Here is a 27632-nt window from a genome sequence, read left to right on the forward strand (position 1 = left end):
AATGGATTTGTATAATATGTGTGTTCTTAAGTATCTTGTAAATAAAACAGTGCCAAAGCTATGAAATCACATTCACACATGTTTTCAGGTTGGATTTAATACACAAAAAAGTATTTATCAGAAAGCTAAAGTAAAGATGAGATTGTACATGTAAGAATCAAAGCAGATAATGTGAGAATCTATTCAAATCTATACAGTACAAAGAATATCTCGAGTCTACATATTGCACAACATTTTTTCAATCTTTTTAATGTAATTACATTTTAAGTAGTAAAATCTATATCGTAAAGCTGTCAGCTGATGGATAGAAGAACTGCATTGGATGTTCAAAACATAAAAAATTGTGGTGTGGTATATCCGTCCAGAGGGATCCCGCTTGTTTCGCCTCCTTAATCAGTTAATTTGAAGACATGCTGGCTTCTTTCTGTCGCAGCCGCTCTTTCTGTTAGGAGTCAAACATGTACAGAGTTATGGAGTTAAAAAAAACAAACGTTCTACTTATTCAATAAACGCAGCAAAACAGAATCTGGATTTCATAGACATATATGGGCTGTGCATTTCTTAAAGCTCTGCGCTTAGTGTTTAAACACAACCTTTTCTGTGGATTTCTAGTTTATGGTGAATTATTATTTATATTGAATCTTAAAGATGTACTTTAGGACATTCCTGCTTGTATGTTTTTACCCACAGATTAAAAAAAAAGTTGCTTGTTTTCAGCGTATTGACTGAAGTGAGTCTCACCAGGCTGTTGGGGTTGATCTTCCTGGTCTCCACTTTCTTCACCGATGTGATCCTTTTCACGGACAGCTGAGCCTCTTTTAATCTGGAAAAGTCAAATTCACTGGTTCAGGGTTTGGGAACAACTTTGGCATAAATAAAAAACAATTTCAAACATTTTCAATTACATTTAATCCACCATAACGTAGTACATTTCAGTTACGCTTATTATTATTATTATTGTTATGGATAAATGAAGGTCTGTATCAATGTAAATTCAGTTCAGGCATGTCAAAAAGAAGCAGACATTGACCCTCAATGGTGTAAGTTGTGCCACTTCACTGATGTCATTTTTACAGAAGTTGAAGCTGACTAAATCATACTCATATATCAACCATCACAGAGAACCAACACTTTTTGTTACAAACAGTTAAGCAGACTGTTTTCATTTCTGAATTTACAGAAAATGTCCTTTGAGATTATTTATTTCTGAACCTAAAACTTCATCCTCTTAATTACTGTCGGTGGTTCCAGTAATGCATGCGGTACCTCGCTTTAGAGATGGTCTTGTTCTCTCTCTTCCACCTGGCCATGAAGTCGGCACAGAACTCAAACCAGAGCATGAAGAATTGATCTGTGGTCATATCCTTCTCCCCCGTTTTGGGCTTCAGTCCAAAGTACAGAACCAAGTCCTGAAAACTGAACAACAAGTACATAAAAGACAAGTGTTAAAACAATTCAGTAAACCAAGGTGGAGGTGTATCTCTACTTTGAGTGTTGAGGGATGTCACTTCAAACCATCACTTACAGTTTTCTTTGGCTGCATTAATTCATATTTACACCTTTCTTAACCTTGTTTATGATATCTCATATTTTATCAAAACTAATGTGGGTTGTATGTAGATTCTTAAATTTACATAGAATTACATAGAATCTGAATTCACATAAATGTCACATTAAACGCCTCAGTGGTAGAGTCGGTCATCTCTCAAACAGAAGGTCGGGGTTTGATCCCCAGCTCCTGCAGCCACACATAGATGTGTCCCTGGGCAAGACACTTAACCCTGAGTTCTTCCTCGCTGCTACTTCGGCGGCAGCGTGTGTCACTTTTGGACACTTTACAGCAGCCTCTACCATTAGTGTGTGAATGGGTGGCCTGCGGTTTAAAAGTGCTTTGAGTAGTCAGAAGTCTAAAAAAGTGTTCTACAAGCTCAAGTCCATTTACTATAAAATTACAATGATTGAATTCTCCAACCTTTTCTGCACAGTCATCAGTTGATAGGAAGCTTCTCCGTGTTCTTTTCTTGCTGCATGATCAGACAAAGAAACAGTTTAGTTATAGCCAGATCCCCCCTCCCCCCAACAAAATACGTAAATCAATGGATGATTATTAATATAATATGTTATCCCTCTGGAGACTCTGCTTATATATTCTGCTGATAAATGTACTTTAAGTTACTTGTAATAACTCCATGAGAACTTGTCATGAGATGATTCAAGTATCAGACAACCCATTCTTACTGCAACTTTCAAATCGTGATGCCATTTACACAAATGATGTGCATACTGCCTTTGATTTAGAGGGATTCTCCTTTAGATACATGTCTTATTTGACAAATCATGTCGGTTATCTTTGAGGAAGTCGGATTCTGTTCATCACATGGTGAAACTGTGAGAAATACTTTTACAATAAAGACACATTTCTTAACAAAACTTTATTTGTTTCATTCAAGTGTCTCAAGATACACGTTTCCCCCTCAAACACACTTTTTGCAATTTACAAGGTAAACATTGCATTTAGGCTAACTTCACATGTTTGAAAAAAAAAAACCTCAAAAAAACGTTTGAAAATATACTGTATGTTATTTTTATTGAATTATTTAGAAATATGAAAAGACAGCCCAGTGTTACTGTGTTCATGTGACTGGCCACACAAAAGGGTATGTACCTATTTTTTTTCAAACAGCTGTGTAGTAAAGCGCTCCTCTGCAGAAAATACTGTGATTTATTTTAAGATGAGTGAACACAAAAAGGCCAAGCTAGTTGGATGACTATTTTTTCCAATGTCTGAGTGTCTCCTGCAGGAGTCTTTCAGTCACTGCAAAAACTGTCTGATCCCTATCTGAGTGTCTAGCCTTTACTCTGATCCATCCTATCTCTCTCAAGCGGACACACAATCACGCATAGACACACACAAAAAGGACAAAGATCTTTATAGCAGTAACTATACAATTATCTGACTTTAACCACAGTAGACTAGAGTAATGTAAGTACTTGAAAAACTTAAATTTAACCCATAGTCTTGTCATTTTTCTAATGTTTGTGTTTTCCAAACTAAATTTGCAAAAGCAACACTCAGGTCTGCAGCTGTGTGATATAAAGTAAGACTGGAATAACTCACCACTGACAACAAAAGCCTCCATCTTGTCCTTAAACGGCTGCAGGTGTTCTTCAGGAGAATCAGAGCAAACTTCTTGCACGTCTTTCTCACATCCTTAAGAGAAGGAAGACGGATGACAATTGCTCAGAAAACATGCTAAAAATACATTTAACCCTTCTTATAATGAGAGAGAGAGAAAACAAACTGTAGCTGTGGAGGTCAGATAAATGGCTTTGATCAAAAACAGAGACTAACACAATAAGTTTATGTAAGCGAAGATTTTTAGGATCCAGTAGAGCACACAAATAAGAAGGCAGTTCATATAGTTTGACTTTTTATAAAGACAGATACACAAATGCTCTATCATATAGTTGTATTAGGCTGTATAAGTCACACTTTGATATCACAAAAATATGTATTGCAATATTCTTTTCTTTTAACCAGCAGAGGGATCATGTTCTGTTGGAATTAAGTACAAGTCCTACTTTCCAAAGATTGATCTGGAAGCAGCTTGTAGTTCTTTAATTGTTATCACTAGGGAAGATATAGAAGGGTACATAAGTTGTTGTCAGCATAGAATTTAAACTTTATGTCTGTTACATTTCTACATAAATGACTGGTATAATTGTGAATAAAATAGGACCCAGTAAGGAGCCTTGTGGTACACCATTTTGTATATTTAAATAGTTTTATCTATATTTATAAATCACAGCCTGTTTTAAACCTCAGTTTTGCAGCTTTAACCTTCAAAATGAGGCCTGGAATCAGAGACAGAGAAATGAGAGACTTCTAGGTTAAACTAGCTCCACCTGTGCCAGAGCAGGAGGTTATCAGCACTGCTTCCTTTTCAGATATCAATTTTAGAGATTCACCCAGAGATGGCGACTGCAGACTCCCCCTCTCCCTCTTTTCCTCTGCGGCTCCATGTGGCTCTGCGTCCAATCAGTGGATCAGAGGAGCCAGTCTGCAGAGCCAGTCATAATAGAGGCAGCAGAGGGAGCCGAGCCCAGGCCCCCGTCTCCCCCCCCCCCACCCCCCAAACCCGACGCTCGATCAACATCTCCCAGATAAGATTACAAAAGAATACTGTTTTCATTCAGGATTTGTGTAAACTGTTGAGGCGGGTATCTCTCCCTGCATTGTGTGGAAAGCCTTTCTTTCTTTTGTCTGCCTTTCGTGCGCAACAGAAGTTTGCTTATTTCAAACCGAAGAGGGTTACAGACCTCCACATAAACAGAGTAGAGGGATGAGGAGTGTGGTGCTTTCAGATGTGAGACCGAAACTGCACAGGAGAAGTCATTTGGTTTCACATTGGGGGATAAATGCTCTGTTAAAGAGGTTTGAGGGTTTTTGATGATGACATGTTTGGATCAGTCACCTCATAAATCACAGTAATACCCCTGTCAGATCCAACAGTGACATGAATCTATCAAGGAAACAAAACACAGGCCACATTTAGTAAGCAGAAAGTCTTCAGGAAAGAAATTATTCACTCCACAACCATATGTCACATTAAAACAGTATAAATATGCCAAATGACTTACTAAAGAACCAAAGAAAGACAATCAAAAATATGTAATCCAAATGATAAAATGCATGTACTGCAGTATAGTTTATACCTTTATCGGTATAGTCATTTTAAGCAGGTATAGTGCTTTCCGTTTTGACCATTGTTTATTGTGTTAGGATTAAAATTTGCGAGACATTTTACAAGATATCTGATTTTTTAACTTTCAAATATCAATCAGTATCGACATTATAGACACTGCCTATAACTAGTTTAAAAAAACAGACGACAACAAATTCTGTTGTTATCATAGATTATAAAACATAGTCTCAGTGACATCACTTGTTGCTTTCAGAAGAGGTGCTATGAAGCCCAACAGGTGGTAGCCATATTAAATATGCTGCCTTAAAATAAATTGACATAAATCTAGAAACAGGCCAGAAGGAGTTAATACCTTAAGCCTCCTGGCTACAATACGCCTGTATGTCAGTCAAATCAGACTCTTAACCTTTGATATGATCAAAACAGATGATTTTTTACTTTAAAATTGTTTTTAAATGATGTTTGAACAGCTCGAACGCACTGACAAGCAGCTCCTCTACAGTAAGTTTTAAGTAAGAAATCCCAGAGATGACTCTCCAAAACAAATTCTGGACTGTAAGATATCACTTTATATGTTACAATGATATGTTTTTGCAGTAATTTTGATGGACTAAAAGCTTATGAAAGTGAAAAAGTATTTATTTAACATTATGCTGTCTTTGGATCTCGTTTCCTTTGACAGTCAACAGAGATGACTTAAGACAAACTTATCTTGTACTGTGTTGGGAAACATTTCATACCAACCACACAGAAAACACAGAGAGAGTGAAGACCGACAAGAAGCAGATCTTCAACCAGGCATGAGGGTGGAACAAAAGGACCCTGCGCCAGGCGGACCAGATTGCACGCTGGTTTGAGTAGACGGGCAGATAAGACAAAGCTGTGTTGAGAGGCAAAAAAAGCAATCTGTGGCACACATCTGGGGGCCACACTGGAGCCCAGGTGATACCATAGGGCAGGTTAAGGATCCCTGCAGAGGCCCATGCAGATACACCTGAGATACTTGAGGTCTGGAGATTACAGAAGAGGGAAGCTATGGTCTCCCTGCACTGGCGACAGGGGCACAAAGGCACAACGAGGGCAGATCTGATGGGCGGGAGGATCAGAGGCGAGATCTGAAAGGCGCCATGCCAGTATCAGCAGCAAGACTCCTGCTAGTCTCTGCACACATGCACATGCAGAAACACATGAAACAGAAGGAATCAACAATGCACTCGCTCACAATCGTACACATGTAGGAGTAGGCATTGTTTTTTAACGTGACTGATATGCCCAATAGCGTCATATGGGCACAAGAGACAAGAGCAGGGAAGAAGTCGAAGAAAGCAGGAGGAAATCTTTTGTTCTGAGGCTCTGGCTAACTTGGGTTTGGTCAAAGAAGCGGGCCTTCAGCTCTAAAGTATAAACAGTAACTCAATGGTTGGGGCCAGTGATGGGAAACCAGTATAGTGAGATGGGAAAAAGTGGTGGGGAGGCGGGTGTCTGAGGCAAAACGATGCCAGACAGGGCTGAGGTTTTGTCTGTGGGAACGTCTTAAAATCAGAGTGATAGAGTTACACAGGCTGCCTGAGGTTTTCAAACAAAAACACACAACAAAATGACCACAAGGCAAAAAAAATAATAATAAAATTCCAGGTTGCTCAGTTACACTGATGCTGAAGTTGACTGTCTTTTTTGGGGAATGTGTGCAACCATTGAATATTAAGGACCTGAGAGGAGGGATTGACATCAACGCTATGTGAAGTTTGACAAAATCACAATATTAACAAAAAACAATGCAGCTGTTAAAAATGTGCAGTTTGCATTCAGTCTATGGTCATGCATTGATCGCAGGAATTAAACCTCATCACCCCCTCTCAGTCGCTTGCCGTGAATTCTCCTGATTATTTCCTGCTGCGTTCTCACATCAGCTCATCCAGCTGGCCGGAGAATCTCCGTAAAAAAAGTCAGAGTGAAAAATGTGACTCTTTGTGTTCACACGTGCAACTTACCCTGGAAACTTCAGGACTTGTGTACCAGGCTTTTGTTACTACAGAGAAGGAGCCCAAGGCAACGGTAATGACATCACTTACTTGTCAGGTCTCGTCCGAGCAGTCGCAGGTCTCTGTTGAGGTCATCAAACTTGACCTGCGCTGCCAGGAAGACGTCTTGAGGCTCAGGAAGCGGGAACATGCTGTTGTCAGTGCCGGCGTTCTGGTGGAATACGATCATAAGAGAGAAAACAAACAATATTGTTTAATCAGGGGCTTAAATATGCATCTGAAAATGGAGGGACGTGTGTGTGCTTTCTTTTATGTCTGTACCTCAGTTAGTGTTCATTTAAAACGTACAGATGTCACAAAATCTGTCTAAAAATGAAGGTCAGTTACTACAGGACACGTATAAAACATGATCTAGAAGGTTTGACTTATTAAATAATTAAAATATATGAATCATCTCTGCTTTTCTCGTCCCTTTTTTAAGTCACTGAACTCTCAAAAAAATGCACATTATTTTAAAGTTGCAGTCATTGGTTAGAAGGGCACCATTTTCCTCCACAAATAATAAGCTATGTTATAATACTGTATAATAATAATAATAATAATAATAATAATAAGCACAAAGCAACAACAGGGTGTGATGAACAGAATGTGTTTCTTGATACCTTGTCCACATTGTGCAGGTAGTACGACACCACATAGTCGACCAGGCTGATACGATTATCCTGAAAGAAAATAAAGGAGCCACATTAATGCTGCATCAGCAAAAAGTCAAACCTTAAGTGTGTGTATAGTACTGTTTCATCCCAGTCATACTCCTGGATTTATACCAGTTAATGATGTGCACTTTATTAACAAGGTGATGGGTTCTATGATATCAGTGTGCAGGATGTTAACCGCTAGATGTTATTAACAAGTGTTCGATGTAAGTTTTGGAGCTTTCTGGCCCTGGGTTTGTCCTGTCAGGCTGCAAAATCCAATGCTTGAGGTCACCTGGGATTAATATACTCCTGATTTAAAGAAGTATGTCTGCAACAACTCACAGAGCATTTGTCTGCTGAATGTTCTTCATAACAAACAGATGTGGTTCTTCTTCAGTTTATTGCAACATACAAAAAATGCAGGATCATAAAAATAGTTTCATTTGCAAAGTCAGAAGTTCTGACTTTATGTAATGTCACATCCTGCACATCAGCTATCCACATCCTGCCTCAGTTGAGTAGTGAATAAGCTCTCATTCTCACAATCCTACACACTGCACTTTTCTTCCATCCATACGGAAACTACAGATCGGTTGTGCAGAGCTAACAGCACAATAAACAGTAGAGATGAAGTTTCTTCTTCCAGCAGTCATCACAGCCTCACCCTGCTCTTCACATCCTTCAGTTTAGGAAGGATCTCCAAACCGAAGCCGTCAGCCTGACCTCTGACTCTGCTGCCCCCGTTCATGTGGTTCCCCAAAGCCAGCACCAGTCCCACCACTTCCCTCACACCGTCACTCTCCAGCAGAGCCTAAAAACATTAACACACACACGATCAACACACAATCATTTAAAGGTTAGGTACTGACAATCGCTGTTATTACACATATACAAGCATAGATGAATAAGCAAAACCACTGTTAATATTTTGTTTTCAAACCGCATTTCAATTTTCTAAATCTGACACACTTGACTGTATTTACACCTCGTTATTAACCTGCATGGACCTTGTCCTACCTGACAGACGGAAGAGAGGGTGTTGAGCTTGCGTTGTATGGATGCGATCCCATCGATGAAGGCCGACTGGAAGATGATGCAGTGCGCTCTGCCTGCAAAGTCTGGGATCTGAGACAGCTCATAAAGGAACCTGAAGCACAAACGCATCCAACAGTCAGGATGAAATGCAATGATTACGTCTATTCCTTCACAATGTGCATGCCTCATGTTTGTCAGAATTCTACAAATACTGCAGTCTGCGCAGTGAGATACTGACTGTTCAGGTTTGTCGAGCAGTTTCACTTCCTCTTCCTCTGACGTCTCGTAGTGCTTCTGGATTCTCTCCAGTTCCTCAGGTTGCGCTCTCTGACACGATGAAGATATAACAGACATAAAGAGTTCATAAAAGTAGTAACGCACATGTGATGAAACTGCAGTTCACTTTGCTGAAATACTCACATTTTCATACAGCGCTTCAATCGTCTCCAAGTCCACCACAGAGTGATCCACAGTCAGAACGGCTACAGAAGAAAAGCAGAAATGAACAGATTAACACAGAACATAAAAGAGGTCTGCAACCCGACCCGAGCCCTACAGAACCCGAGGCCTGACTTCGAGCTTGGGCTGGGTAAGGCTGCTCTAAAGTTTATGCTCCTTACTGATGCACTGATGCTCATTTAGATCTCATGTGAACAGATATCTGGCAATCAGACAACTTCAAAATTCAATTATGAAAGCCAATTTACTTTAAAAAGTGTGGGGTTTTAGTCGGGCTCGGGACCATAAATACATTTATCGAGACGGGCCTCTTTGGGTCGGTCAGAACGTGCACGGGTTGGGTTGGTTCGGGCTGGAATCTTTGGGCCTGAGCCATGCTCTACAATCATCAGCTGATGTGCAGTATGTGAGATTACATCATGACAAGAGCTGTGGTTCTTTATCTTTTAGATTTATTCAAAAGTCACACAAAAGCAATTTTGCGGTTGCAGGCTACAAAAACAAAACCTGTCAACTGATCAACTTTGGTGACATGAAATTCAAATCAACGGCAAGAATGTAAAGTTATTGAACAATCATTTTACAAGACATTGTGATGGATGGAAAAGAGCTGATAACCTTAGTGTATTTTTACGTTCAATCCTCAAATATTTTTGTACTTAAAAAAATAATTAATGAGTTTTCTTTTCTTAAGATTTGGTTATAATGGATGAAAGAGCTGGTGATCTCCTATCAGGTATCGTTTGGAGAATTCAGGTTTTACACAAACAGTGACATTATGTCAACAAGAGAGAGCTTGAAACAAAACATTTCATTCAGCTCTTGGTATTTAAAACTATAAATAAAAGTGAATTAAATCAACTGAAGAACACAAAGAACATCTTCTGGATATTAAAGTTTTTTTATAATCGTATTAACCTTTTCTACATGAACATTGTGAAAGAGTTTATTTCCTGGACGTGACCTGTTTACTAAAATGCTCCATAACTCACCTTGTTGTATGTCTTTCATCTCCAGGTGGAGGCTGGATATGAGGATGCCCACAGTCTGAGAGCGCTTCCCTTCCAGCAGCTTAATGATCTGACAACACACACAGAAGCACATTCAAACACGGTTACCATGACCGCCTGATCACTAGAATCCATTAGTGACTCATCAGTGTGATGGAAAGTCATTTAATGCTCCACACTAATGCACTGGCATTCTTATGTGTTCCAGTTTTCAGGAATAAAGGATTGACTTCAATGCTCAGCTGAAAACATTTTAGAAAAGCTTCTGTTCATGTTTTTAAAAAAATAGTATTTTCAGGCTTTTATGCTTTTTTTTGTTGAGAGACAGGACAGTGGATAGTGTCAGGAATCAGGGAGGAGAGGTGGGGTGACATGAGACACAGGGGCCATGGACCGGATTCTAACCCAGGACACCCACGATGCAAAAAGTTTATTAAAACAGTATCTCTTAAAGACAACAAAAAAATACAACAAGAGGTAATCGGGGTGTCGGTGGCCCAGCGGTCAGCTTGTGCCCCCCATGTGCAGAGGCTGTAGTCCTGAAAGCAGTGTAAAAGCTTTAAGGACAACCAGGTGAAGAAATGTGACCAATCAGAATGTATGGATTTGAGTGAAAAAATATTGCACAGAAAAAAAGACACAAGATTAAAAACATCTGGTTTAAAGGGAGTATAAAAGTGAAAAATATGAATTGAGTGTTTGTACTTATTTGGTCTCAATCTGAATTTGAATGCCTTTTGAGAAGTTTTCAAACGATCTGATACATTTCATCTTAAGAGCATCTACTCCCCTCTAGTGGACAATCAAAGAGTTGCAATAACTTCACAAAAGCTGACGTAGAAGTAAACTCTGCTCTTTACCTTCCTGGCTTTAGCTTTCTTCTCATAAGCTTCGGCCAGCGGCTTCCTCTTGGGCTGTGTGGTGGCTTTGGCAAAGAGATCCTCAAACTCGACGGAATTTATTATATTTGGTTCCTCTAGAACGTTCCACAGCGTGTTGTTACTGCGGGGGGGGAAGAAACACATTGATCAGGATCACCCTGAACCAATCAGAGGGCTGGATTCAGGATGGAACACAAACACAAAATGTGATAAAGCTTTTCAGCGGGTTGAATAAAACTTCACTGTTACAGTAATGTTGATGCTTCAGACAATTTAATCTTATTTTACTGCTGAATTTCTGAATCACTACAATGACGTTTGTATTTAATTTAAAGCAGTCCTGAGAAACTGTAATTGTGGTTTTGGCGCCCCCCAGTGGCAATCATTGAAACAGTCTGAACCAGGATGAGATCGATCTTATCCATGTTTACTTCAAAGAATCAGGACAGAAGTGACCCTGAGCCTTGAGGTGAAAAATGAATGAATCAAATATTTGCATCTTTTTTTTCTTAATAACTCAGGGGAGGACTCATAATGTTTATATTTTCAAGACAAACACTACATAAACAAATAAAATGAAATGATCCATGATACACAGAAAAATCTCAGAAGAATGGAGTACAAATTTTTGGTTGTCTGTGCCCGAAAAATGTCGAAACAATTAAAGAAGAGATGAAAACAAATTTCCTTTTGTTGACTTATTGACTTTTTAAAAAAAAAATCTCGTCAGGTTCTTTCATTGTTTAAGATTTGGTCCAGATGCTTTAGTTCTGAAATCCTAAAAACCGGCTACAAACTAGTCCGAGGATTGATTTCTGAATCTCTCGTCTTGTGAAGAAGGCTGCAGCTTGGCACCGAAAAAACATTTGACATCTGGCTTGACATTTGATATTTTAACATCTTTTTCTATCTTGTGGGTTTGTTGCAGAAAAGAAGTCTACAAAAGGTTGCTATATTGATTACAACACTCATCTCCCCTCTCAGAGAGCACTATTGTTTTTCTAATTGCATGTCACATCTACCATAATTGATACATTCACTTGTTTGTCTGTGAACATACTTGTTCTCCTGGATCTGGATTCTGGTCCAGTAAAGAGGTCTCATTGGTCGGGAGGGCTCCACTGCTGGTTTCCTGGGAGGTTTATCCACTGTGAGACCCCCACCCGAAGGAGGAGGAGGAGGTGGAGGAGCTAAGCCTGGCGTGGAAAGAAATAGCGGAGGTGGTGGAGGAGGAGGAGGAGGACCATTTGACGGCTGCGTGTGGTTTGAGGACGAACATGGAGGAGGAGGAGGAGGGGGAGGTGGAGGAGGAGGAGGGGGAGGCAGACTGTCTGTTTTGGTTGGTGGAGTTGTCTGAGAAAGTGCAGGAGGTTGATCTGATGGAGGTGGCAGAGCTCCAGGAGGAGGGGGAGGAGGAGGAGGAGGAGGGGGAGGGGGAGGGTCCTGTGATGAGGAGGAAGACACATTTTCGTCCCTCTGCCCGGCCAAGTTGAGGCTGATAGAAGCCAGGTCCAGCTTTTTGGGGGTCACCCTGGGCTGCTGGGGGCTCGAGCAGACTCTCCCTGACCCCTCTGCGTCCTCAGGCGTCTTCACAAACGTCTCTCTGTCCGTCTGGACGCACACTGTGCGGAAAGACTTGTGGAGAAACTCATCGCCTGTTGACACGGCGACATCTCTGAGTTCACCACGCCAGCGAGTCCCGGCCTGAGAGAGCTCAGCCTGCAGCTCGGACAGACTGAGCTCCAGAGAGGACACATTCTTCTTGTTTTCCTCCTTCAGTCTGGAAAGTTCCTGACCAAAGTCCTCCTGAAAATAATGTTGCAGTGACTGTCAACAAGGACTGAACAATCTTTATTTTTTCACCTCTTAAAACCACAAACCTATCTTCAGTTTATGCATTTTTGAAGGCATTTCTAGCATCTGTTTACTATTGGAAAAAAAACAAACCTTATATCCACTGTAATAAATCAAATATTTGGTGCGATATTTCACTTCTGTAGTTATTATTGTTTAATAATTGTGAAGACATTTTCTACATTCTTTTTGTCTCAATTCATTTTGGGGGAAATTAACTTAATTTGAATTTGTTTCCTCCCCTTGTGAAGTATTTCATGTTCTCTACAGAGGAACTCTTTTGGGAAATATTGGACTTAAAAAATAAAGATGAATACCTCTCTTAAATCTGCAGAGTAGAAATGAAGCTACAGCTAATAGCCAGTTAGCTTAGCATAAGGAAACATCACGTAGAAACATGTGGAAACAACAAGCCTCGGCTCACTGATTTAAAAAAAAAGCTTTATGTTATTTAAGCCCTAGAACTAAAAATCAAAAAGACGGGTAGTTGTTCAGCGGACTTTCCTTTTTTTTCAGTCTTAATGCTAAGCTAGGCTAATCATTTTAATCATTTTCTGTGTAGCATCATTCCTCTCTGCATACTCATTTTTTTGTTTTTTTTTGCAGCACACCAGGGTTCACCTCCTGACTCTTTCCTCCTCACTGACCTGCAGCTTCTCCAGCTCCTCTTTGCATTCTCTCTTCAGTTGCAGGAGCGCAGCCTGGTGCTCTGACAGGAAACACAGAAGAAGAAAGATGAAGGCAAAATACATTGATAACAGCTCTATGTTCTTTCAGGTAATCATCATTACAGCTGCATTACAAGAAAGTGCCTTATTTATAATTAAATCAAATTAATTAATACATGTTATTTTACTACTGTCAAAAACAATTCAACCCTCCACCAGCAGGGGGCAGCAGAGCCTCAAATCTATCCTCAGGTACACCGCTCGCTGGCTGCTTGGACAATCTATCTAAGCAAATATTGATCTGTTAAAGAATGACTACACATATTCCATGGTTAGTGAGAGAGTTGACTTTACAGTCTAATGATTGTGTTTACAAAAGGAGTGTTCTCCAGAAGACGGGAGTGTGAACACACGGATCACAGTCTTACAATATTTCTGCTTAGATGATTTCTTCATTCTTAAACATGCCCAGTGGGTAATCTATTCAAACGAGTTGTCTTAGAGGTGAAGCGATATAAGCGATGTTGGGTTTCTGCTAGCTGTAGCACCATGTTTGTAATAGAGCTAGACAAACCCTCTTAGGCATTCAGCCTTGTTGTGAAAGTAGAAAGTTCTAACAAGTGTTTTTTAAATAATACCAGAACGTAGAATTCTTTGTGATAAATGCATTTTCTTTCTGTCTTTAAATTTCTTTTTGATGAGCAGAATGCTTATTTTTCAAACATATAGTTAACACCCAGGTATAGAAACGTTTCTCTTTGTGTGTTTTAGAAATAGATATTGAAGAAATATCCAATATGTAATCAGATTGATGCAAATTTACTTATTATAAAAAACATATGGTCAGACTTCTGAAGCTTAAAGGTCACATATTATGCAAAACACACTTCACCATGTTTTTCTAACACTCATATGTGTCCCTAGTCTACAAACAGACCCCCCAGAAATGAGATGAGAAATGAGAAATGTCCATCCTCTCCTCTATCTTTTTCCTGCTCCACTTTTTCAGTAAATGTGTGCTCAAAACAGGCCGTTTGGACATTTTACCTTTGTGACATCACAAAGGGCAGTAACCCCTCTTCACATTATTCTGGCGTTAAACGCGACGTGGTCACTTTACGAGAGTCATCAAGTTGATTTAATATTATTTTGACAAAGTCGTAATAAAAAGTTTTAATATTACATTTAAATGAAACAACTTTAGTGACCTAAAGCTTATAGAGTCTTATTGGGATTTTAAGAATCAGTCTGTGACATGTGACCCTCCTGTGTTTAGACTCTCACACACAGAGTGTGGACACACACACACACACACACACACACACACACACACACACACACACACACACACACACACACACACACACACACACACACACACACACACACACACACACAGGGTGTAGTCGTGTTTATTGCGGCAGTGGAGCTTGATATTAAATCCACCTCATGATGTCCCAGAGCAAACACTGTAATTACTTCTACTGCTCCCTCTTTAAGTAACATCTGTCACCTTTACTCCAGCAAAGATGATAAATACTCTCTGTTTTACATTTAAAAATAAAGCGTAGTAATTAAAAAAAAAAACGTCTTTGTCTCATGGCTGTAATGAGCGTAGATCATCTCTGTATTGTTTGTGTTGCCTTGATCAAACGTACAAGCTCGTTTTGTTTTTTCATTGTTTAGATTTTCTACATAATGGATTTTCAAAAGATTAACTATTTGCTTTATTTTTGGCATATTACAGAGAAGTCCGTTGTCAAGCAAACGCCACCAGAACATCAGTGTATCTTCATAGGGAAGACAATAAAGTAAAATCTTGTATAACATGCGTAAAGTACCTGCTTCTGTATACTTCAGCCCAACTTTTTCCTCTTTCAGTGGCGGCCAGACGTTTTGTAGACGACCGGGAGTTCGTTCTTCGCCCTCTCCTGGGGTGGATGCCTCAGACTAGAAGAGGAAAAAAGTCAGAAAACAGATTCATAAAAGAATGTTTCACAAGTGGAGCTTAAACATCTTCACATCCAGGATACTTTTCAAACAATGTCTCTCTTGACAAGTTAGAAGTCATGTGACCCTCGATCCGTACTTTGCACTCAGGAGGCGAGTCGTTCTTCTCCGGCGTCTTATTGGGGGCTCTTTCAAAAAGCGCTTTCAACACGTCTCTGTCCGCTTTAATCCTCTTCCTTATCGCCTCCAGGTCTGCCTTGTCCGCTGGGTCCTTCTTCAGAGGCCTTGGCGTGAAGAAGGCTTTGAAGGCGTCAAACGCTGCCTCTGCACTGGACACGGTTGGAGGTTTTGAGGACTCAAACGTAACCTCTGCATCCTCCTCTGTTTCCGGCTCCTTCGTCTCGCTCTCCTGGCTCTCTTCGCTCTTCTCTCCGGTGTCTTCCTCGTCTTCTTCTTCCTCCGATTCCGTCTTGTCCTCCTTCTCCTCCTTCTCGTCCTTCTCGTCCCCTCGTTTCTCCCGGCTCAGGAACTGCGAGATCTGATCCAGGATGCTTCCGTGGACTTTAGCATCCCATCCGTTTTTCTCCCCGGAGATCTCCCTCCTCGCTCCTTCAGAGGAGCACTTGATCTGGGCCACGGCGTTGTTCGCAGGCCCGACTACCCCCTTCCTCAGGACCCTCAGGCCGCTGAAGAGGGCGGGCAGCTGGATCTGCTTGTCGTTGTGAAAGCCTGGAGAGTAAGTAGCTCTGGTTATGGTGGATCCGGGTGGAGGGTTTTTGGCTCCTGGTGGAGACGTTTTGAGGATATTTAGGGAAGCTCGTTTTGGGTTGTAAGAACGGTTGGGTTGGGCAGAGAAGTCTGGAAAGTGATCGCTCTTCTCTTCTTCTTCTTCCTTCTCGTATTCTTCTTCTCTCTCCTCTCCTTCTGCCTCATTGTGTTCTTCTTCTCTTTCTTCTCCTTTGTCATTTTCTTCATCTTCTTCTTCTTCGCTATCCTCCTCACCAGACCTCTCCTCTTCATCCTCATTTTTACAGAATGAAGTTTGCTCCGAAGTCGTTGTTTCTTCTCCTTCCACTCGTTCCTCAGCTGCAGGTTCTGCACGATTTAACGCAACCACGACATGTTGCAGTGTACATGCTCGAGTTTTCCCAGAATCCTCAGGGTCTACGGAAACATCCCCGTTCAAAGAGCTTTTCGCGAACTCCTCCTGGCTTTGAACGTTTTGCTTGTCTTTCCTTTCTTTCTGTTTGTCATCTTTGGTAACATCCTGGCTGACACTAAGCGCTGCAGCACGATCATAGTCTGTCTTTGTGTCACTTTTTGAAATGAGTTGACATTTTGGTTGCGAAGATTCATCCAACGCACATTTGTGAAGTGATAATCGACGACCCACATTGCTGCGACCGTTAGCTTCATCACAACGTTTGTCTGGCATCTTACTCTGCTCTTGATGTGTTGCAAAAGTCTCTTTCTTAATGTTTGCCTCCATGCTTTTCAGGTTGAAATGATTCCTCTCCTCCTCTGTCATGCCTAACCCATTCTCTCCCTCTCTCCCGGTTATAGATCCAGTGTTTATGGCCTGTCCCTCTCGAGGCAATATAACATATGAAAGGTTTCCCCCGCTGTTCTCCAGCTCCTCTTCAAAACTCCTGTCCTCGTTCGTCTTTTGGTAAAAGATCAGCTCAGGGTCTCCTTTCACAAAGTCCTCTTTTTCCTCTTCTGTGAAGGCCCTGAAAAATTTCAGGATGGCTTGTGGCTCCTCCATTTTTCTGGAGTCACTCAGGAAGTCAAAGTGGCTACGTTTTCCAGAAAAGGAGGGAGCAGGCAGTTCTTTTTCACACAATGTCAACAGAGTGGTTTTAATCTGCACTGCTTGAACCTGATATTGAAGTCCAACATATTATCATTTTATGTCTATAATACAGCGTTTCAGGAGACGTACAGCTGATGTTCTGGCATGCAGTACATTCAGAAAGTAGTTAACAGATCATGCAAGAGTTGTTTCCATAAATAAAGTAGCTTCCTGAGAGTCCAACCTTTATCCGCTCCAGCTTTATGAAAGATAAAAGTTTTGTCCTTTCACCGCTACAACAGCTCCTTCGTGTCTAAACAGAGAACATCATTTCCGAGCCTCAAACAAGCAGCAGCAGTTAGTCACTCTGAGTGACCAATAAGAGCAGAGAAATCCTCAGAGTAATGGGAAAAGCGATCGTTCCCCAGCTCCCGGCGGTCATGACTCAGCTCCTCCGCGGTTTTAAAGTCACGTCCAAGTCGGCGCTTTTCCCTCCTCAGCTTTTTCCTCCTTTCCCCCTGCAGCTCCTCTTTTACTCTCTGCAGGAGTTTACAGAAGCCTGCTGCACACTGTCACAGTGTGTAATCGGGAGCAGATGGTGTCCTCAGCCTCCGATCCTGACAACACCCTGACAGATCCAGCGAAGCCATACGGCCAAAAGGAAAGCCATCTGCGGCAGAAGGAGGAACGCCACACCCAGAGGTGGAGGAGGGTAAACAGGGCTGCCAGGGATCACTGGTTAAACGTTTGGCTTGTAGATGCAACGGTGTACTGGGAGGTCTCAGAGCGACACAAGGCTAATCTGAGAGTCTTAGAGAGTTCAACTCAAACTACACTGTTAATCAGCTCACTTTAAATCTTTACTGTGGATACACACAGAACGTACACTTGATAATCATCAGTCAAAAATTATACTCTAATCTAAGTGTCATAGAAATCATTTTAATGGTTGATATTTAATGTTTCTAATCCATAGTTTTAAGCAATTTTAACATCCTTTGTGTATGAAAGTGGGTTGGTAGAGGCTTTTGAAATGACAAAGTACACATCATATAACAATTAAAAATGATGCTGATACAGATTTACACAGAAGACGAGTAGAAAGTGATAAAAAGAGGGGCGCTGGTAGCCTAGTGGCCCCATGTACAGAGGCTGTGGTCCTCCAAGCGGGCAACTCTGGGTTCAAATCTGACCTGTGGCTCCTTTCCCACGTCATTAACCACTCTCTCTCTCTCTCTCTCTCTCTCTCTCTCTCTCTCTCTCTCTCTCTCTCCACTGTCCTGTCTCTAAAATAAAGGCATTAAAAAAATGCCCAAAATACATGTAAAAAAAGAAGAAGAAAAGATTATAGATTAAGGAGAGCCATTGAATGTTGAAAATTTAAAAGTAATATTCTCAATACATGAGCACAAAAACAGCGACCCGATGGCTAGGTCACACATTTCAACCTGCATGAGGTGGAAGAGTTTTTTTCCCCCCCTGAACTCATAAATAATTAAAAACTCGTAATGACACTCCAAACTTTCTCCTCCACTTCATCATGTAAGTGTTTTTCTTTATTCTCCGGTTCCACCCTTGTTTACTTTTGTGCGTCACGGTCACATTAAGCAGACGGACAGCGACACATCCCGTTATGACAACACTCTGATTGAATGTCCTCACACTGTTTCCCTTCGTCACATTACTGTACTCAGACACATGCCTGGACCCTGCTGTCGCGTCAAAAGCTAGCTGCACTTAATCTCATGGTTCCTAATACAGAGCCTTTACATTCCTGTGAGGAGGGGGACACACACACACTGGGACCTTTATGTGAGCTGTGTTTATGTAATGACTGAGAATGAATACAGATAATCCTGTGGAATAGCATTAGAATCAGAGCAAAAACATAAGACTGTGTCCAGGCGCAGACACAGTGAGAGCGTCATGTACAGTATGCAGCGGATCAACACACAGAGCAGAGAAAAGTTACTCATGGTGGCTTCACAGAAAATATGCGGTTGCTGATATTCGTTTGTGTATTTTAAAATGTTCTGAATTGAGGAAGAAGATTTGCTCGCACACGCTCAGATGCCACACAACATTTTTAAAATTAGGCCTTGGAGATGAAACAACAATGAGAATTATCGCGATTTAATTTTTCTCACTTTAAATTTAAAAAAAATGTTTGTTTAGATTTAAAACTATAATTTCTGGGCGCCGATAGCCTAGTGATTATGACGCGCGCCCCATGTACGGAGGCAATAGTCCTCAGCGCAGTGGTCGTGGGTTCGAATCCCACCTCGGCTCTTTGCTGCCTGTCATCCCCCGCTGTCTACTCACAACATTTCCTCTCTCACTTTAGCTGTCCTATCTATCTAATAAAGGCAAAAAAGGCTGTGCAGCTGCAGCAAACGATCAACCAATCAATGGAGAGCACCTGTCGACATGCACCTTAAAAGCTCGGTCGGCCAGCAGCCGTGCTATATTTATGTGTAAAAATGCAATTCATATTTTCTTTAATTGCTGATCCAGTATTCATGTTATATTTATATTTCATGTTCTTATTGTGTGTGTGTGTAAACTGCTTCACCGACTGTTTTGTTTTTAATGGAAAAATGTTTTTCAAGAGTTGTTTATCTTTCTTCTGCTTTAAGTTGTTTCCTTTGGTTTCCAGTTTTACTTTTAGTACACTTTTTGCACGGCAGGGTTAAACTTTTATAAGTAGAACATTAATCACATTATCATTGACTGTATTTCTACCAATAAAAAAATCTCCCTTAATGTTTGAAGTAGATGAGTCGGGGACACCTTCTTCAGACTTGTAGTTACACACAGAGAGAAACATGTGGAGCTTAAGAGCTTAAATAACATTTAACAACCATTACATGCTAATACTGATACTTTGCTTATACAATGCACCTACACTCAATCCTTCTTATGTAACCACAAAGAACATTTTGTCCCACACCAACATATGAGATCATTTGCTGAACCTGCATCAGCATCAGTGAGACTTCTTTTTCCACATAGTTAATGATAATAACTATGGAAGCCTTAAGCGGACAATCATCAATAGGCCATATTGTATCTACTCCATTTACATGCGGGTCATTCTGAAAAATGACCAAAAACAGATATGGGCTTCTGACGTCTGGTATACCTCCAAACCATCCTGTTTTGTTTCATTTTTCGACTTACAGCCTTCAGATAGAACTAAAATAATTAAAAAAATACCTTTATTGACACATGAAGTAACCCCTGAGGCCTCAATATTCATGCAAGCTCCACTCTAAATAAAAACCAAAAAGTGATGATTTAACACAGGATGTGGTACATGAAGTTGATAGTGATAACAAACGTGAGACTCAGACAATAATTAACACCTCCAAGTGTTCTCCTTATGCACTGTCACTTAGTGTCACTTTGTAGCAGATGTGGGGTTTATAATGTGCACTTTTTAAAACACTATGGCAGCTAATTTCAGCTCTTATGTCCTCACACTGGCTGAAATCTGCAGACTTTTAGGTCATGGTGATAAGTATTTTAAAGACACAGACGAGACAGTATGAAAGAAAGAGAGGCTTCCACATCAGATCTGTTCAGCTACTCACCCTAAACTCCAGCGGTAAAGGTGTAGATGTCGGTGTATCAACGATGTCATCTTCGGGGGGAGTGATGCGCAGGAAGTCGACATGTTTGGGTCTGGAGGGATCAAAGAGGGAGCTGTAGCTGAAGAGAGACTCCTCGACCTCCTGCTGCCAGAGCTCCTCCTGCCTCTGCAGAGCCTCGTCTGTCATGATAAAAGAGAAGGATCATCATGAGTATATACAACTGGTTTTGTTTCTGAGACAGATCCAGTTAATCACAAAGAATCTGATATTATATGTTGAAATGTGAAGAAGTTTTCTGAAAATCGTGTCAAATGTTTGAACATTAAAAGTACATGTTGTAAAAACAGATGAAACACAAAAACTATGTATGAACACTGAATAAACAGCACAGTGATTCAAGAATCATACAGGAAAAAAACATTTAGAAAATGTTAAAGCTAAAACTGAAAACCTTTAACAACTAAGTGCTTTATTCATCGCCCTCTTTAAAATGTGTTTGTTGTCGAGCCCTGCAGTAAATCTTGTGTGTTATGCTTTGGTGTCACCATGAGGATATGAGACTGAACTTCAGCTCGAGTCATAGAGCAAACTCTTCATTTCTTTGCATTTCAAAAACAAAAACAAAGAACTTTACGAACTATTGCTTTGTCCAGAGGGGGCACTAAAAAAAAACAACAACTAAATTCTCTTCACAGTTTAAAAAGGCTTGAGTTAGGGCGCCCACAAGCGGAAACATGTGGTCAAGCGGGGACATTTGGATGGAAATATTGCGCTTAAAACTGATGTGTTCAAAGACAGCTTGACCTTGAAGGCAGGGTTGGTCATTTTCTAAAACGAGCATGATTTTGAAAGTAGCATTCCCTCAGTGCTCCCGCCTCCTCCCCTCTGTTCTCCCTCAAAAGCCACGCCCCCTCACTTACATGCACGAGCGCCGTTTGTCCAGAAGCGGACCTCAGCTCATCGCTTGCATAGTGTGGAAACGACGTCGTCTCATGTCTCATTCAGCGGTAAGTAAACACTACAACGGCCATCGGTGACGCGCTTTGAGTGTGGTCTAGTGCACACACGGGGTTAGAGAACGAGCAGGGAGACCGGGAGGCGTCTGATTGGTTCATCAGATTGGTACCTCGTGGCAGACATTGGTCAAAGTTTTAACAGGCTTACAAACTGATACAGATGACGGATTTTCTTTGTTTCTTTTTCAGAGAACGTGAGTTTTTAATTTCTGTCAGGACCTAAAGACAATTTCAACCAACATCTTAAAAAAAAGTGGATCTGGAGAAAATTACCAACCCTGCCTTTAAAACAAGGGTTGTTTTGTTCCTCTTCCTGATCCAGGGATTCACTTGCCTTTTAGCACAGAGGAAGGTAGTTATCAGCCAATCTATATTATTTCAGAAAAGAGAGCTGAGATAGCCAGATGTGTAACTTTGGGGAGGATGCACAACTTTCCTCAAAGGCAGATTATGGAAATGTGTTATCTGTCCTCGATGTGACCACAGCGAGCAGAACAATAGGTTTTTAGAGAGTAACCCCTCAGAAGGCTTTGATGGTGTTTCATTGCTCTCACTCTAATCATCCTCCTCTGAAGATGTGTTTGTGTTCACAAAGCTCAGAGAATTAATCCTATTTGGGACCGAGAGATGTCTCGCTGCGGGGCCTGGTTCAGCTTTCAATTCCTAAAAAAGTGCTGAAGACTCTGTACTGATCTCACTGAAGGCTTTATACATGTAAAACACATTGTTTTTAATTAAACATACCGTATGCATATTACACATATTACTGAGTTTTATGAGCACTTTCATTAGCTCTGTTTGCTGTTAATTGAAACTGTGCATTGATTATGTTCTTGATTTTTGCACATAATTGCCCCTCAAACATTGGACCTCTACATGGCAATCCTTATCGCTGACATCTGTCCCATACTGGTGCCGCCTCATCAGACACTCTGTTCACTTTCATGTTCGTCTCTTTGGATAAAAGCGTCCGCTAAATGAATTGTAGAATTACTGTATGTGGTAACTGTGGCCGACTCAGGTCAGGGCCAATCCAGCACTTTGAGGGTATCAACATCAGGTGCTCCACAGAACTTTACGCCTGAGAGAATATACAATCACACTCACAGACCAACACACACACACACACACACACACACACACACACACACACACACACACACACACACACACACACACACACACACACACACACACACACACACACAAGTGTTGGTGTGTCAAACCAGCAAGAGGTCATTATTAACAGACTACCAGACATCCTTCAGGTCGTCTTCAGCAGCTGTGATGAGAGAGACAGTGTGTGTGTGTGTGTGTGTGTGTGTGTGTGTGTGTGTGTGAGAGACAGACTAAAGCAGTGGATGAGAGCAGACACCAGCAGGAAGAGTTCAGAGCAGTAAAATCAAAGCGTCTTAATCAATGTGTAAATCTGACAGTCAGGGACTCAGCATGAACAAAGCCGACTCCTTCTCTTCTGTTCACATCACCGACCAAATGATAAAAGTTCACGTCATGCTGCTATGCAAGCAGATTCACCTTAAATGTAGCTGAAACTTAGAAGGAATTTTTGACTGACTGACCGACTGACTGACCATGAAGCACATAATGATTAACATATAGAACAAGCTAGAGGAACATTATAAATCTCTTAATATTGCAGTCTTTGATCAGCTCGGAACTTTTCTAAAATTTGCATTAAATGAAAAGGTAAATAAGATTGATTCTGGGATTTCATTTTGGCAATTTCATGATGCCTCTTTGTCTCTTCTGAGTTTTCTTTTGCAAGCAATAAAATCCCAGTTATTGGGCATCAGTTGACTAAACTGGTAGAGCAGGATTCTCATATACGGAGGCTAGATAGAGTCCTCAGGGTCGATTTATGCTATTCTTATCTGATGCAGGTAAAAGACCCTAAAGGATCATCATAAAAACAACAACACTTTAATGAGATTGGTCCAGAGTCGGACAACAAACGTGAACAAGAACTGCTCAGATATCAAAAACCTTGTCAGAACAAAAGATTCTGCAGTCAGAAGCTGATATCAGTTTATAGACAAAGGACATGTTTTTTCGGTGATAAGAAGTGGTGCCATTATCGAAGAAGAGGGAGCAACAAGATGATATAAAAAAAATGACTCAAATCTCAAAAGTTAGAAAACACTAAAGGAAATAACATTTATGTTTGTTTTACATCTAAGAAAACAAATCCAGAAACTTTTCAAGAAACTGTGAAACCCTCCAATGCAAAGACAAGTGGAAGCTAACGATCAAAAGCTGTAAGAATGTAGCATGAGGAGCATTATTACCTGAAGAGAGCAGATCTGGACAGGCCTCAGTCTCTCCTGTGCTTCTGTATGTTTGAGTCTGATTCTGTTCCCACATTGTGTTCTTCTTCTGATCAGTTTCTGTCCCTCCAGAGTAAGCGGTGGCTCTTCCGCTGCCTATAAACCCCCGAGGGAATATACCATTATCCTCTGAGCTTGTCCGTTCTTTGGGATACCCAGGAAAGAGGAGAGAGTGCTGCCTGGATGTGAACACAGGCGACAGGATGGGGGACAGGCCTTCAAAACCGCTGGATTCTCCTGGAGAATCATCCAGGAGTGGGGACGGACACGGGGAGGTTTCTCGCCCTGCTGAAGGAGAGGGCAAGGTAGAAGTGAAACGTCGAGATTGCCCCGACATATTCATCGGCCTTCTGGTTGATCGTCCAAGGTCTGGCTTTTTAAAAGTCTTCTTGGGATCTACTTCTGCTTCCTCCATCTTCAGGACTTCTCTCAAACTCTGGCTCAGAGCTTGACCCAGTGTTCGGAGCTCCTCCACCATCAGGGGCTTGTCCACATTGCACTCTTTGTTCTGCTTTTCCAGCTGGGAATCAAATTCAGCCCAGGATCCGTTCTGCCCTTCACCCACACGTCCACCGGAGATACCGCTGTCGTCTTTGATCCAGTCTGAACTTGTGTGACTCACTCGGCGTATGATCCCTTCCACCTCCTGGATCTTGCCCATCACTCTCTGCGCTGCAGCCTCCTTCTCCATCTCGTTACACCTCCATCGAGAGGACTTCTCCCCTGTACATTTTCCGTTCTTTTCCTTACACTTGTATCCGTCTTCCTGGTTCATCAGTACTTCTTGAACGCTTCTGGTGTTTTGCTCTGCCTTCCTGCACAACTCTCGACTTGGAGGGGAGGTATACGTTGAGCACACATCATTGTCATACTCGGAGAGTTCTGTATCCGAGTCAGGGGGTACACATCTTTCCTTCTCGGACACGTCATCTCTCGGAGAATAAATGCCCTTCTTGTTGAAAGACGTATGAAAATGTGAAGGTAGCTTGACTCTCCAAGTAGGTTTCCCCTCCTCTGGACTGTGATTCTTCTCCTCGGACAATCTTTCACTTCCCATAACTCTCTTTCTTCTGGGAGCAGGAGTGTCAAAGGTTGCGTCGTTCTCCTCTGAATCCCACTCCCCGAAAGAAGGAGAACACATTAATTGAAGCTTTGTGAGATTCCTCGCCTGCAGAAGACCCTGAGGAGTATTGGGCGTCATCTTTAGGTTTTGCTGAAAGGTGTTGTTGTAATCGTGATCATCCAGTCTTTTCCTTCTCTTCAGAGGGATCTGCATTCTCGGAGAATTCATTAACATATCCCGACTTTGTGCATTTAAAATGTTCGACTTCATCTTGGTGCCCTGTTGGTTTCCCATGCTCATGAACTCCTGACTCTCCAAACACAACGACAACAATTCAGTCAGCAAGCGAGTCTCAGAAGAGTCTTCAAACGCTCTGAGGGTTTCCTCAAAGTCCGCCTGGCTGAAGTTGTCTGCTTGATCATGCTTCGGCGTTTCAGCTGGACCCTCCTCATTAGAGGGGAATCCTTGTTGGTGCTTCAGAGGGGCTTCAAAGGGGGGAGTTGGGCCCCTGCAATCAGAGAGGGATGGACTTACACAGCTCCTCTCGCTGATCGGGATGTAGAGACGCAAGTTATTATGAACGCTCTCCATGATGTTGTTTTAAAAGCACAGATAAAGACGGAGATGATTCCTTTATGTACGGATTCCTCTGAGTTACTTTCTCCACTCGAGAGTCCGGCTATGAGAAGATTAAAAAAAAGTTAATGTCACACATGCTTTGAGAGCATTGAGGTGAGTTTTCTCTTCTGTATTATAGTTTAAGTGACCTTTAAGTTCTTATTATATACATTAAAAAGGTGTGTAAAATCAGACTAAATAGAAAACCATGCTGAATGGGTTTGTGATTTGTTTCCCCCAAAAACACAAAGGTACAAATGTAAAGCTGGACTGCTTTTCAGTAAGTCATTAAACCGGCACGTTATCACCAAGCCAAATGTTTAGGGCAATATTTAACATAAATATAAATTGATTGAGCTTCTCCTATGAGGGTATTTAGTTTCGGTATCTGTATAGTCTTGTCTGATATTTAACTACCGTAATTCACTTTAGAGTTTTGAACTGATGGTTGGTCAAAACAAGCTTTTCAAATGTATCAGTGTTTGTTGTGGCAGTTTTGATGTGCAGGAACTTTAAGGACCAAATAATTCACCCAGTATAACAAAAACAAACAGTATAATAAGCATGATAAGAAATAATGTAAAGCTGCAGCCCTACACCAATAATACTGGACCTTAAGGAAGCAGCAAACATATTAACGCATTAATTATTATAACCCAACATCGTCATATTTTCATGTTCAGGACCACTTTTGTTAAATGACTATTATTATCATTACTTAAGTATGTTTTTTTGATTGAATTATTCTGACCTGAAGTGTTAGGTAAAGAAGTAAAGATGTAATTATTTATTTCAACAATGCCATAGACTGATGCATCACACCGACACACACAGTATAGGTTTGTGCAAAGATAATTTGCATACCAAAGCCTTTAAAGTTGTTTACTAGTTAGCCTATGTTAACATTAATATAGGGGAAATATCAGTTAACTGAAAACAGCGTTAAAGAACTTCTGAACTTGTCCCACAAATTTAATAGAAAAACTGAATAAATTAAAACGGGTAAGAGCTTGACTTGCCAATTTAAAAAAGTCTCACTGCTCGTGTTCTTCCAAAGCTTTTTCTTAGACACACACTAACAGTAACAGGTGTATTTACAGTTATTCACTTACTCAAATATGTGGCATCCCTCCATGAGGAAGCGGGTCATCTTCATGCTGTGATCAGAGCGACACACTGCATGTGACGGAAGACAAGATCCCGCCCACTGAAGTGAGTGAAACGTTCCATCCAATCAGCGCTGTTCGAGAGAATTAGACTGATCCTCATTGGCTGGTCAGATCACAATTAAGGCGCACGTGAACGACCAGACGGTGTTTGCTCAGGGGGGGATTTGACTTTGACCGGTGTAATCCTGTTAACATCAATTTAAAGCTGAATGAACAGAAATGACAATGAGTATAACCATTAGGTGTCATTGAGAATCGGAGGCTCTAAAAGCGGCAGTCTGTAAATAGGCTTCTCCTTTATCTTTAGTTTAAAGTAAGAAACATTTCTCAATTATATATAAAACTCCTGAATTAAAATATCAAGCACATTTTGCTCTTGAATAAAAGTAGTAATTATACATATGATATTTTAGTATCTCTAAATAACCCCTCCCAACTTGAAATAAATGTTTGATGTTATTGTCATATTTTAACTTATTGATCACCGAGCAGCATTTGCATGTTGTTGGTGGATTGATGCTTATTTCAAACAGGCTAAAAGTATTTTTCAGAATCATTTTATCCATAACTTTATATTTTGAATATATCACATTCATCAGCTTCTTGTATGTGAAAGCATATGAAAGTAGCTAGCTGTAAAATGACAATATTACTGTAGTAGTAATCAGGCCTACACTGCCCGGAAACATGTTTGTGCCCTCCTGCCCTCCTTTAGCCATGGTATCTATGTAGGTCAGCTGTGCACCATGCTGGGCTGCGCCCTGGTGACTGTGTGCACCTTGTTAATCTGACC

At 41.0% G+C, this 27632-nt stretch overlaps 1 protein-coding gene across 2 annotated transcripts; it reads right to left on the reverse strand.

The window, feature by feature from the left end:
• Positions 1–77: 77 nt before the first annotated feature.
• fmn1 (formin 1) lies at positions 78–26866 on the reverse strand. Of its 2 annotated transcripts, XM_065963519.1 has the most exons (19): positions 26783–26866; positions 23951–25731; positions 20629–20807; positions 15135–15243; positions 13273–13334; positions 11832–12577; positions 10751–10892; positions 9873–9960; positions 8842–8903; positions 8660–8748; positions 8404–8533; positions 8051–8197; positions 7351–7410; positions 6779–6899; positions 3119–3211; positions 1973–2024; positions 1267–1416; positions 742–823; positions 78–442 (listed from the first exon to the last, which is right to left on the reverse strand). In XM_065963519.1, exons 2-19 carry the CDS (start codon positions 25641–25643, stop codon positions 398–400), a joined length of 4050 nt encoding a protein of 1349 aa, XP_065819591.1. In that variant the 5' UTR covers positions 25644–25731; positions 26783–26866; the 3' UTR covers positions 78–397. The 2 variants fall into 2 exon arrangements, with proteins under 2 accessions (XP_065819591.1, XP_065819592.1); XM_065963520.1 differs by lacking the exons at positions 20629–20807; positions 23951–25731; positions 26783–26866 and adding an exon at positions 15383–17750.
• Positions 26867–27632: the final 766 nt, after the last annotated feature.

The sequence above is a fragment of the Labrus bergylta genome, chromosome 15 (genome assembly GCF_963930695.1).
Source record: "Labrus bergylta chromosome 15, fLabBer1.1, whole genome shotgun sequence".
Classification (NCBI taxonomy): Eukaryota; Metazoa; Chordata; class Actinopteri; order Labriformes; family Labridae; genus Labrus; species Labrus bergylta.

What these genes read in the sequence shown, in the direction of transcription:
- fmn1 (XM_065963519.1), bottom strand. Translation starts at nt 25,643, where the DNA reads ATGGAGAGCGTTCATAATAACTTGCGTCTCTACATCCCGATCAGCGAG. An exon ending in ATCCAGATCCAGGAGAACAA is followed by an intron (nt 10,893 to 11,831) that starts GTATGTTCACAG and finishes CCCCCCCCGCAG; the next exon opens with TAACAACACGCTGTGGAACG. An exon ending in ACCTGCACAATGTGGACAAG is followed by an intron (nt 6,900 to 7,350) that starts GTATCAAGAAAC and finishes GTATTCCACCAG; the next exon opens with AACGCCGGCACTGACAACAG.